Genomic DNA, 12,974 nt, shown 5'->3' with positions numbered 1-12,974 from the left:
CTTTGGTGTTAGTCTGGGGTCGATTGGTGGTAGAGTCGTCGGCTTGAGTCAGTGGGAAATTAGGGCGGCTCTAGGGTTTCTGGGTTGTCTGTGAAGAGAGGGGGTGAGATGAGAGAGATGAGTTTGAGAGGGAGGGGGGATAGGCTTAGGAAAGATATATAACACATAACCCCCACTTCTCAGCCGTCTGATCAAACAACATCGACGGTTGAGATCGCGACTTAACAAAACGGGGTCGTTTGGACGGAGGGAGTTCTGGACCGGGTGTGACATGGGTCCTGGACCAATTTTAAACGGGTTTCAGGTGTAATTGAATTGGGCTTGGGAATTTTTAAATTTCTGGCCCAAAATTCGGACCCTTTCAATTCTTTCCCTTTTCCAATTTTCCTTTTATTTTAAAAATTCTTTTTCCTTTTTCAAAAATTAAAAATAAAACCTAAATTAATCCCTAATACAAATTATCCTATCAAATTAAATTAATAACTCTAAATAATAATTACCACAACTAATTAAATACAAAATTAAAGAAAAGTAACAAAATTCGAAGCTCAAAAATTAAAAATGCAAAAACGAGTTATTTTTTGTGATTTTTCCATTTTTGTAAAACAAACTAATTTACTAATTAATCTAAGAATGTAAAATTAAATCATAAATGCAATGCGTGATATTTTTTGCTATTTTTCATGATTTAAATAAAATTAAATATGAACACAAAATGCAAACAAACACGAAAATTGAGCAATTAATTCCTTAAAACCAAATAATAAAATAAAAATCCTAATTTTGGGGATTCCGTAGGAGTAATTCATGCGAGGCAAAAATCACGTGCTCACAGCTGCCCCTCTTTGCTCGGAGACACGAAGGGTTTTCAGGCAAAGATAAAATGAGCAATTATGAGGGATTTTTGCCCGTTTGACACTCCATGAGAAGCATTTTTGAAAAGAGTCTGACCGAACCCTACTTCAAAGGTTGCCTACATATCCTTGGCTATAAAGGAACCAGGTCAGTGTAGTTTTGGAAGTTTTGGTAGCTGAGACTACCAGGAAGCTGTGATTTTACTATTGCTGCTGTTGCTGCTGTTGCTACTGCTTGCTGACTTCCTTATTACACCAAAAGGAAAATCAAAAAGCTAAGCTAGCTAGGCCTACCAACTACGAGTTACAAAATTCCTATCTATAAATCTCCTGAAGCTTGATCTCGAGTCGTACCTGACTTTGCTGTGGACTCCGATATGAATCTTGATGCTCGTCAGCTGCGTGTGTTGGTTCTCTCTTCAGCTTTTGGATCAAACCGGGTCATGCGAAGCCTGTGACCTCAACAATATCATGAGCAGTCCGCATCTTTGTCCGTTTTAGCACTCTAAGTTCACTTCTTTTGATCTTTTCTTCTTTTCTTTATTTCGGATTGAGACTCATTCTTTTGGTCATCTCGAATCCCGTGCCTTGAGGTAAAACCTGCTCAGACACCAAAACAAACAAATGAACGAAATTTTTCTGCCCCAGTCTTTACTAGGAAAATTTTGTGAGTTAGTTGCAACACAAATCCAAGCTATCTCTTTATTGAAAGCAATAAAAATCAGGGTTGTGTATCCTTGGGAGTAGGGTGTGGAGCCCTAAATCGGGAGGACTGCCAGGTAATGCTGGAAAGCTGACTGGGTTATGCCGGAAAAGAAAAAAGGGCCTCGGGTTGTGCCCGGGGAGATCCACGGGTTATGCCGGGATAAAAGAAAAAAGGTCCTTGGGTTATGCCAGGGAGATCCACGGGTTATGCCGGGATAAAAGAAAAAAGATCCTTGGGTTATGCTAGGGAGGTCCACGGATTATGTCGGGATAAAAGAAAAGGGTCCTTGGGTTATGCCAGGATAAAAGAAAAAGGGTCCTTGGGTTATGCCAGGGAGGTCCACGGGTGATGCTGGGATAAAAGAAAATGGGTCCTTGGGTTATGCCAGGGAGATCTGCGAGTTATGCCGGGATAAAAAAAAAGGTCCTTGGGTTATGCCAGAGAGATCCACGGGTTATGCCGGGATAAAAGAAAAAAGGTCCTTGGGTTATGCTAGGGGGATCCACGGGTTATGCCGGGATAAAGGAAAAAGATCCTTGGGTTATGCCAGGGAGATCCATGGGTTATGCCGGGAAAAAAGAAAAAAGGTCATTGGGTTATTCCAGGGAGATCCACGGGTTATGCCGGGATAAAAGAAAAATGTCATTGGGTTATGCCAGGGATCGACTAGGGAGTGGAACCCTATAATGGAAAAGATTATCAGGTTATACTGGGAGTGACTAGGGAATGAGACCCTATGTTGGAAGAACGTAGCTAGAGATTGGAGACCCTAGGATACGACGCTTTTGGAGTTTTTCTTCTTCTTGTTTTCATTACCTCACTTTCATTTTATTTAAGAGAATGAATGAAGAGTTTAAAAGGACTTCCCTTTTCGGGTCAACTTTTTTGCTGCAGAACCATTTTGGTTTCTGCGTACCTTGCTTTTATTGCACCTGCTTCTTGCAGGGTTGTTTTGAAATGCACCCGTTTTCCTGTTTTCACACCAAAGAACAATTTGTCAGCTTGAAACGGTGGTTGGTTTTGTGGCCTTGATTGTTTTGATCGCTTGATCTCGGCCCAACTTTTTTAATGACAACCTTTGCTGCTTGCTACTTTTTTGAAGTTTGGTCTCTCTCCTAAAACTGAAGAACTCAACTTTTCAAAATTTCTCATGACGGCTCGCTCGTATAGGGCTTTTACCCTTCCACTTTATTTTGCCTCTGGGGCTTTTGACTTGGATTTCTTTTCATTTTCAATAACTCTGGTTTTAGAGCATCGGCCATCATGGACAGCCGGGATCAACTTGATGCACCCGCTGATGGTGGTGATGGGTTTCTTCTTTTCGATCAACGGCGCCCTATGCGGGTTTTCGCCAATCGACCTCTCTCATTTCTCTTCTTACCATTGCCTTATAGTGCTCTTTTACGAGTTTTCACTAATAAGACTCTCATTTTCAATTTCTCTGCTCTCCATCACCTCAAGGTGCCCGTAGGTTTTCACCAATAAGACTCTCTTATTTTATTTCTCTCATTTTGATTGTGTTAGATCCAAGCAGCTGTGTTTTCTAATTCCGATGCCTTTGCCGATTGATCAGAAGATCCTGAACAGGGTTCGGGTAAAAAGATAATTGGATCGCATTACAACTTTGGAACCGTTCGGCGGGATAATTGCCGAACCATTATATCATTTGCCCCGGTTTCACTTTTTGGGGAAAATTGGCTTTTTGTTTTGGTGTGACTGAACCCCAGAGAGAGGCTGCCTACGTATCCTTTCGGAATCAAGTCGAACGTATTTCAGGAAAACATTTTGTTTTGTTGTTTTTACTTCTTTTTTTCATAACACTTTCTGGTTCCAAAGAGGGCAATCAAAGAAGAGTAACCGGCTCAAATGGTTTACAAAAGGTAGATAGTGTTTGGGTAGTGATAATGAAAGCCTTCGTCATCCCAATCGGACAATGTTGTCGCTATAGAAAGTCTAAACATAATATCTTTTGACTGCATCCGCATTTACAGCTGCTTCGGGATCAATTCCTTCGATATCGCCCAAATACAATGCTCCTCTCGGCAATATCTTTTTGATGATGTATGGGCCCTTCAAATTAGGAGCAAATTTTCCTTTTGCCTCCTGGTGATGGGGGAGGATACGCCTTAAAACGTGTTGCCCCACTTCAAAATTTCTAGGCCGCACTTTCTTGTTGTAGGCACGGGTTATTCTTTGTTGGTACAACTGCCCGTGGCAAACTACGGTCATTTTCTTTTCATCGATCAAGGTTAACTGTTCCAGACGGGTTTTAACCCACTCACTGTCTTCAATTTCAGCTTCAACAATGATCCGGAGAGAGGGTATTTCAACCTCTGTGGGTATTACGGCTTCAGTTCCATAAAACAAAAGATACGGGGTGGCTCCAATTGATGTGCGCATAGTAGTGCGATATCCCAACAATGCAAATGGAAACTTTTCATGCCACTGGTTGGAACTCTGAATCATCTTTCTCAAAATCTTTTTGATGTTTTTGTTTGCTGCTTCGACGGCACCATTGGCTTTGGGACGATAAGGAGTAGAGTTCCGGTGCATTATCTTGAATTATTCACATATCTGTCCCATCAAATGACTATTCAAGTTTGCAGCATTGTCTGTGATAATAGGTGCAGGAATGCCAAAAGGGCAGATAAGATTAAAGTGCACGAAATCTACCACGGCTTTCTTGGTGACGAATTTGAGAGTGATGGCTTCAACCCATTTCGTGAAGTAGTCAATGGCAACTAGCATGAATCTGTTCCACTTTGAGGCTTTCGGCTCGATTGGGCCAATGACGTCCATACCCCAAGCAACAAATGGCCAAGGTGCTGACATGGGATGCAGTTCCATGGGAGGTGCATGAATCAAATCACCGTGCACCTGACACTGATGACACTTCCGGACAAAGCTGAAACAGTCCTTTTCCATGCTTATCCAGTAATAGCCTACTCGAAGTATTTTCTTTTCTAAAACATACCCGTTCATGTGGGGTACGCATACTCCCGCGTATACCTCATGCATGATTCTTCCAGCCTCTTCTGCGTCGACACATCTTGACAAGTTGAGGTCTGGAGTTCTCTTGTACAAGACATCACCACTCAAAAAAAACTACTTACGTGCCGCCTAATGGTTCTCTTCTGGTCTCCACTGGCTTTCTCGGGGTATTCTTGTGTTTTCAAAAACCTTTTGATGTCATGGTACCATGATCGGGTATTTTGTGCTATTTAAACCGTATTATAATAACCATGCCTTTCCCAAATTTGGATTTCTAGGGGATCAATATGGGCATTGCCTGGGTATGGCAGCATTGAGGCCAAAGTGGCAAGTGCATCAGATATTTCATAGTGGCAGCGAGGAATGTACCTGAACTCTATTGACTTGAATCGCCTGCCAAGTTCTTCCACATGTTGCCTATAAGGAATAAGCTTGACGCCTCGGGTTTCCCATTCTCCTTGAGCTTGTCGGATAATCAAATTTGAGTCTCCCATGATTAACAGTTCTTCGACATCTTGGTCGATTGCCATGTTCATACCTATAATGCAAGCTTTATACTCGGCAGTGTTGTTTGTGCAGAAAAACAGAAGCTTGGCTGTGGTCGGGTAATGCTGACTGGTGGGCGAGATCAAGATTGCCCCAATTTCAACACCTTTTGCATTTACCGCTCCATCGAAGAACATTTTACAAGCATTGGCGTCTTTGGATATTGTCTCAACTGAGTTTACCTCTTCATCTAGGAAGTAAGTATTCAAAGGTTGGTATTCATCATCGATCGAATTTTTAGCCAAATGATCTGCTAACGCTAGGCTTTCATTGTCGTGCGAGTGACATATACTATGTCGAATTCCGTAAGCAGGATCTGCCATTTTGCTAGCCTCCCAGTGAGCATTGGCTTCTGGAATATGTATTTTAAAGAATCCAACCTGGTTACAAGGTAAGTGGTGTAGGCTTGCAAATAATGCCTCAGCTTTTGAGCGACCCAAGTCAAAGTGCAGCAAGTTATTTCCAACAAAGTGTACTTAGCTTCATAATTGGAGAATTTCTTGCTCAGATAGTAAATGGCCTGCTCTCTCTTTCCGGTCACATCGTGTTGCCCGAGGACGCAGCCGAAGGAATTTTCCAAAACCGTCAGGTACAAGAACAAAGGCCTCCCTAGCTCAGGCGGGACCAACACTGGCGGGTTTGATAGATATTCCTTGATTTTATCAAAAGCTTCTTGACATTCATCTGTCCACTTGACTGCCGCGTCTTTCTTAAGCAATTTGAACATGGGTTCACATGTGGATGTCAACTGAGCAATGAACCAGCTGATGTAGTTCAATCTACCCAACAAACTCATAACATCCTTCTTGGTTTTCGGAGGAGGCAAATCTTGAATAGACTTTATCGTTGTTGGGTCTAACTCGATGCCCCTCCGGCTGACGATGAATCCCAAGAGTTTGCCGGATGGTACCCCAAATGCACATTTGGCTGGGTTCAGCTTTAAATCATATTTGCGCAGCCCCTCAAAGAACTTTTTCAAGTCCCGAACGTGGTCGTCCTGGGTTTTGGATTTGATGATTACATCGTCCACATACACCTCTATCTCTTGGTGCATCATATCGTGAAAAATGGCAGTCATGCCCTCACATAGGTTGCCCCAGCATTCTTCAGACCAAATGGCATGACTCTGTAACAAAATGTACCCCAAGATGTGGTAAAAACTGTCTTCTCCGCATCTTCTTCATCCATCAACACCTGGTGATATCCTGCGTAACAATCCACGAAAGATTGTATCTCATGCTTGGTGCAGCTATCAACAAGGATGTGGATTTTCGGCAAAAGGGAAGTTATCTTTGGGGCTTGCTTTGTTTAAATATATGTAATCCACACACACCCGGGTCTTCCCATCTTTCTTTGGCACTGCGACTACATTAGCTAGCCATGTGGTGTACCGGACCACTCGGATCACCCCCGCTTTCAACTGCTTCGTGACCTCTTCTTTGATCTTGTCACTGATATCAGTTTTAAACTTTCTTTGCTTTTGCTAGACTGGGGGACAGTCTGGGTAAGTAGGCAACATATGAACCACCAAATCAACACTCAGTTCTGGCATGTCGTCATATGACCAAGCAAACACATCTTTGAACTCAAATAGGAGTTGGATTAAGGCGTCTCAGGTTTTTTCGTCCGTGTGAATGCTTATCTTGGTTTCCTTGATTTCTTCAGAACTACCCAAATTAACTGGTTCAGTATCATTTAAGTTCGTCTTAGGTTTATTCTCAAATTGTTCCAATACTCGAATTATTTCCCTAAAAGCCTCTTCTTCATCGTATTCCAGTTCTTGGTTCATCATTTCACAGTAAACAACATGTTTAGATATGGGCATGAAGTCCGCAAGCATGTCATGTTATTTAAAGCCGTATTATTAGAACTGAAAGAAGAAATAAAAGAGAAAAAATAACAAAATCAGAAAGAATAAAGAAAGATAAACGATGAAATATTGATTTCATTTCTTGGAATTTGAAGATAACAAGGTTTACATTGAAAACTTAAAAGACAAGAAACTAAAGAAAACATCCGAGTTATACCCCGAAAATAACTCGTGATGCAGAAAAGGTGGCAGGACAGGTCTATTGGGACTCCCGCCTGATTGGGAATGGCGTAACCTTCCAATTCCGCAGCCTGGCGTAAGGTCCTATATATAGCACCTCAGCGGTGCTCGAGCCCTCCCCAAGCTGGACCATGTGGGTTTCATATAGTATCTTCCTCATTATCCCACAGATCTCTTCAATCCCTTCAGTCGTGAAGGCTTCATCTTCTTCTTCCTCATGGTATTTCGGCTTGACAAATATTCTGTACAGATGCGGTACTGGCTGAGGCAAGACCCAACCATCATTCTTTCTATTTGCCCATCTTATATTAGCTGGGGTGGGTCGGAAACCTACCCCGAAGAACTTTTCACTGGCAGGTAGGGTGATGAGTTCAGCTATTCCTTGCAATGATTTCCCGAGCCCCTTCCCCGGTTTGAAATCATGTCTGATCATTTCTTTGGCCACCATGATTGATGCATTAAAAAGAAAGGGTTGGGGGCAAAGGTTTCCCTCTTCGTACTGGTCTGCGACCACAATTTCAAAGGCCTGATAAACGATATGCTCACTCCCCTCTGTTGCTTCAAGACATGGGACCGATGGGTCCCGATAAATTGATTGCTCGTCTTCCCCGTGGACCACAATATCTTGATCTTCATGCTCAAACTTTACCATCTGATGAAGGGTAGAAGGTACAGCCCCCGTTGCAGGAATCCATAGCCTCCCCAAAAGAAAGTTGTAGGATGTGTCCATGTATAGAACCTGGAAGGTTACTTCAAAGTCTACTGGGCCGATGGTCAGAATCAGATCGATCTCTCCAATTGTGTCCCTTTTTATACCATCGAAGGCCCGTACACAGACATTGTTGGGTCGATTTCTTTCGGTCCCGATTTCCATGCGCTGTAGAGTTGAGAGTGGGCAAATGTTTACCCCAGAGACTCCGTCCAACATAATCCTTTTCATATAATACCCTTCGCATTTAACTATCAGGTGCAGGACTTTGTAATGTGCGGCACCTTCTGGGGGCAAATCATTTTTGTTGAAAGAAATCTGGTTAATTGCGAAAAACCTTTCTGCCATCCTCTCCAAGTGCTCTACTGAAGTCTCAACAGGCACATATGCTTCGTTAAGGGTCTTGATCAGTACCTTCTGGTGTTCGGCAAAGTTCATCAACAAAGCCAACAAGGAGACTTGTTCGGGAAATTTTTGAAGCTGGTCGATCACCTCATAATCCGCCATTTTCATCTTTTGAAAGAAGGTCTCCGCTTCTTCGGCACTCACGGGCTTCTTAGATGGGAAGAGCTTTCTAGTGGCATTGTTCACCTCTTCCAAATTAGAATACTTTTCAACAGGTTATTTTCTTGAACTTCTCTTGAGATTTCTTTGCCCTTATAGGTCACCACCATTTTGTTGTAGTTCCAATGCACATTCAGCCTTGGTGGATTAATTGGCCCCCACATCACATAAGCCCCCTTGGCCATATACATCTGGGTTGTCTTGTTCAACTCGAATCTCCTGGGGGGACTCAAAGTCATCTGCTTTTCTTTGCGGCCTCGTGGGACATAGAGAACAACATCTTTGAGAGGTGTTGCCCCAGTTTCGACTTCAACTTTCTTCTCTAACTTTGGAGGAGTGGTTTTGTTCTTTTCCTCCCCCTTTTCTTGCTTCGTGGCAGCTTTTGATTTCTTTTCTACATCAGCAATGGCAATGATGGCCTTCAATGCTGGGTCAAATTTCTTATCCTCACAAATCATTCCGATTACTGGCCCGTTGTTGTGGGCCGACAAAGGGTTGTTAGTCACATTGGGAATATCTTCATCCCTTAGCACTATCTTCCTCTGTTCTATCAAATCTTCCACAGCTCTTTTCAAAGTCCAACAATTTTTTGTATCATGCCCCTCAGCCCCTGAGTGATAAGCGCATCGGGTGCCACGTTGGTAAGAAGGTGATTCTAGGTTTTGCCTATTTGGGGGTACGGGCTGCAACAAACCCATTTGGACAAATTTTGGGAATAGGCTAGAATAAGACTTGCCAATTGGAGTGAAGTTTGATTTCCTTGGCGGCTCCCAAGCACAGAAGTTGTTTTGTGGAGGTTGGGGATTGTAGTGGGCTTGGTAAGGAGGCTGGTTTCTGGGAAATGGAGCTTGGTTCCGGTTGGCTTGTTGTTGTGGCCGGACATAAGGTTGAGCATTCATGACCGGGTATGGCTAAGGAGCATAAGTCATGTCTTGGTGGGGGTAATAGTGTTGTGGGGTTTTTTCTAAGAAAAGGGATCTTGGAGTATGGTGTTTTCTTGCACCCGACGCTGCCATGGATGTTTCTTTCTTCTTCTTGCCCTTCTCTACTCCTCCAGACCCACCCTGAATGGCTTGGGAGGTGGCTCTGATAGCAGATTGGCTTCGACCCGTTTTCAATCCGTTTTCAACCATTTCGCCAATCTTGATGGCTTCAGCGAACGGTTTGCCCATTGCGGACATCATATTTTGAAAGTATTCAGCTTCCTGACTTGGAGGAAAACTGTGACCATTTCAACCTCATCTATCGGAGGCTTTACCCTGGAGGCCTGCTCACGCCACTTAACTGCGTTGTCTCGGAAGTTTTCCGAGGATTTCTTCTTCAGGTTTGTCAATGAGTTCCTATCTGGAGAAATATCAATGTTGTACTGGAACTGCCTGACAAAATCTCTAGCAAGATCATCCCAGATGTGCCAGCAGGATATATCTTGGTCCATGTACCACTTAGATGCGATGCCCACCAGACTTTCTCCAAAATAGGCCATGAGGAGTTCTTCGTTTCCACCGGCTCCTCGCAGCTGGTTGCATTATCTCTTGAGATGAGCAATAGGATCACCGTGTCCATCATACTTCTCAAATTTTGGGGTTTTGAATCCCGATGGTAGTTGCACATGGGGAAACATGCATAAGTCGGCATAGGATACACTTTTCTGTCCACTCAAGCCTTATATGCTTTTGAGACTATGTTCTATACTCCTCATCTTCCTCACAATTTCTTCTTGCTCAGGAGTTTTGGTGGTCTTTTCTTTCCCCGCAGTGAACTCAAATTGGGGTGGCTGAGGGTAAGTAGGAAACTGAGGAGGTTCCATTTGGAAGGTGGGTGTTTGGAAGGTGAAAGCTGAGGGGTCAAAACTAGGCCTAGGCAGTGTAGGCTATGCCGTGGCCGAGCATGGGGGAGCGGTGAAGATATTTGAAGCTGCACCGGACATTAACACCTGGGGGCGAACCTCAAAAGGTGTTCCCACAAAATGAGTTGAGATAGTTGGGTGTCCTAATGGTGTGTTTGGGTGACTGATCGAAACAGTGAAGGCACCACTTGCTCTAGGAAAAAGTTTGAGGAACCTCGGGATGGCGCTTGGTGGCTCTCTTCCATTTTCCAGAGCGTCCCACATTTCCATAACCCGAAGACGTAGGATTTTATTTTCTTCGGCAGCTGCCAATTCTAAGGTCGGGATGCCTGAGATTGGACTATCATCCATGATAGGAATTGTTGGCAGAGTCATTTCTGAAGACATTTTGACGCTCCTCTTTGATCTCGTAAAGTATGGGTGCGAAGCCAGATTACCACAAAAATCAACCACCGTTCTATAAAAACCTGGACTGGAAGACCAACATCAACGGTTAGTTTGAAACAAATAACAGATAAGTAATCGCACGTTGAGGGTGTGATGCACCTATACAGTTAAATGTGTTTCTACATGTTTTGCAATGGTTGCATGCTTCATCCCGGCTTTACCTATTCTTTCCATTTTCATCTTTACATTTCCTCTCTCTCCTTTTTTTCTTTTTCTTTTTTTTCTTTCCTTCTCCTTACTCTTTAAGGTTACGATCGAATCCTATGTAGATTGCCTACGTATCATGACCCCGCGTGAATCAGACCAAGCGTAGTTCTGGGGGCAATAAATGTAAAAAATAAATAACCAAACATTTTGGGATTTTCAATTTTTCTCATAAAAGGGAAATACTCTGGATTACAACGATTCAAAACTAAAAGACTCAAAAAGGAAAACAACAGACTCCAACAACAAGATGATAATACAGACCCAAACACTGACTAACAGAATCGAAAATAAACTAACAGACTCCAACAGAAAAGAAAGATACGAACCCAAGAAAAAATTAAGAATACATTAATGCTCCTGGTGCCCACGGGACATCATTCGGTCTCGCCGCGGGCCTAAATGCGAGATCCCCTTGTAGTCGCTCCAAATCACTCATAACTTGGCAGACAAAAGTCATCACTGCAGCGAAAAAGGTGGTACGAGTCATGTCCTCGCACACTTGGCACTTCATGGTAATGTAGTCAGCGATGGTTCTGATCCTCTCTCTAATCCTGCCTTTTTCCTGAAGCAACCACCCTATCTGCTGATTCCGGGCTTCTAACACTTGAGAGTCATGAAGGTGTTGATCTTGCAACTGCTACATTCCTTCCTCCATTTGAGCCATCAAATCATAATAGTGTTCCCTATCAGCTTTGAAATCTTTAGCCTGCTTGGCTGCCTCATTCTCAAGGGTAGTCACCTTTCTTCTCAGGCTGGTGATTGTCCCTTCATACTTTCTCTTTATTTGTTGCACCAACTGTGTCCGACCTTTTGCATTCTCTGCTAATTGAGCTCGGGCATTTGCTAGACTAGCCTCAGCCTTTTCTAGGTCATATTGGCACTCAAGGGTTTTCTTTTTCAGACTGCTTATAAGCCTTTCGTCCGCTCGGCTTCTCACCGAGTTTCTAGCAGCTATTTTCATCTTCCGGATTTTAGCTTTGAGGGCTTCATTCTCTTGAGTTAGTTTTTTCTTTTCTCCCTCGTCTGCGACGGCTTGCAAGCCATTTTCAAACTGAAGGTCCATGACTTGCCTTTCTAACTTGCTTATTTTAGCCCTGTAACTTTCTTCTTTTGCCAACCAACCCCACTGCTCTTGCGAGTCACTAGTAAATTGTTGAACGTGGGCTCTCTTAGCAGGTCTCTCAGGAATCTGAAATCTTTTACCGAACCAAACAATGTACTTAGGGTCCAGTTCACCTCTATCTAGATCTCGCACCATGGTCTTAGGTTCAAGAAACCTACATTCATTCCACACCTGGCGAATTCTCCCTTCTAGAAATGCGGCTTTTGGGCCCAATTCAATGACATGTTTGCTCAAATATTCGTCTTGAGGAACGGTTTGAAATCTTCCTAGTTGGTGCAAAACCCTGTGGGGAGCATATGGTTGGATGCTCTAGATGCCCATCAGGAGGATATAACACACTTCAGCTTACATGTACACTGCTTCGGTGACAGGAAACCATCCGAATGCCCATTCAATTTTATCGTTAGTCAAAAAGCTTAAATGTGTAAACCAAGCTTCAGTACCTTCGGGGAATTCAATACCCACTACTCGGCTTTCAAATTCTTCAATGCAACTCAAACCGATCATACCATAATTCATATATCCAACCCGGTGACAGAGATGTTCCTGTATCCATAATTGTAGTAACAGATTGCAGCCTTGGAAGAACTTTCCCCCTTCCCGACAGATAGTCAAGGCTCGGTATATCTCGAATAAGATCAGGGGAACCACAGAACTGTTGGCTTTCTTGATTGCAACATCGACCATTCCTACGAGACCCACCTCTATATTACCATCTTTTCGCGGAAAGACTACAACACCGAAGAATGCTACAATAAAAGCCAAACCCTGCCTTGCTTCCCATTTGTCTTTATTCCCAGCATGGGTCAGACCAGTGTTCGGCTCTTCGAAACCTCGAGGGTTACCGTAGCGTTGATACAAGAATTGGAGAGTGCAATACCCTTCAGATAAATTTCCATCCTAAATATCCCGACTAATACTCAGCAAATCC

General features: G+C 43.3%; 2 protein-coding genes across 2 annotated transcripts; both read right to left on the bottom strand.

Annotated features, from left to right (window-relative positions):
* Positions 1–3,513: 3,513 nt before the first annotated feature.
* Positions 3,514–4,113, bottom strand: LOC138875844 (uncharacterized). The gene has a single exon (XM_070154718.1). The coding sequence runs from the start codon at positions 4,111–4,113 to the stop codon at positions 3,514–3,516; it is 600 nt and encodes a 199-aa protein (XP_070010819.1).
* A 1,243-nt stretch (positions 4,114–5,356) lies between these two features.
* LOC138875843 (uncharacterized) lies at positions 5,357–8,363 on the bottom strand. The gene is made up of 2 exons (XM_070154717.1): positions 7,245–8,363; positions 5,357–6,223 (listed from the first exon to the last, which is right to left on the bottom strand). The coding sequence occupies exons 1-2, from the start codon at positions 8,361–8,363 to the stop codon at positions 5,357–5,359; spliced, it is 1,986 nt and encodes a 661-aa protein (XP_070010818.1).
* Between the last annotated feature and the right edge of the window lie 4,611 nt (positions 8,364–12,974).

Source organism: Nicotiana sylvestris, chromosome 8 (assembly GCF_000393655.2).
Source record: "Nicotiana sylvestris chromosome 8, ASM39365v2, whole genome shotgun sequence".
NCBI classification, from domain to species: Eukaryota; Viridiplantae; Streptophyta; class Magnoliopsida; order Solanales; family Solanaceae; genus Nicotiana; species Nicotiana sylvestris.
Note: the sequence above shows the minus strand (reverse complement) of the source record. Positions and strands in the feature narration are given on the sequence as shown.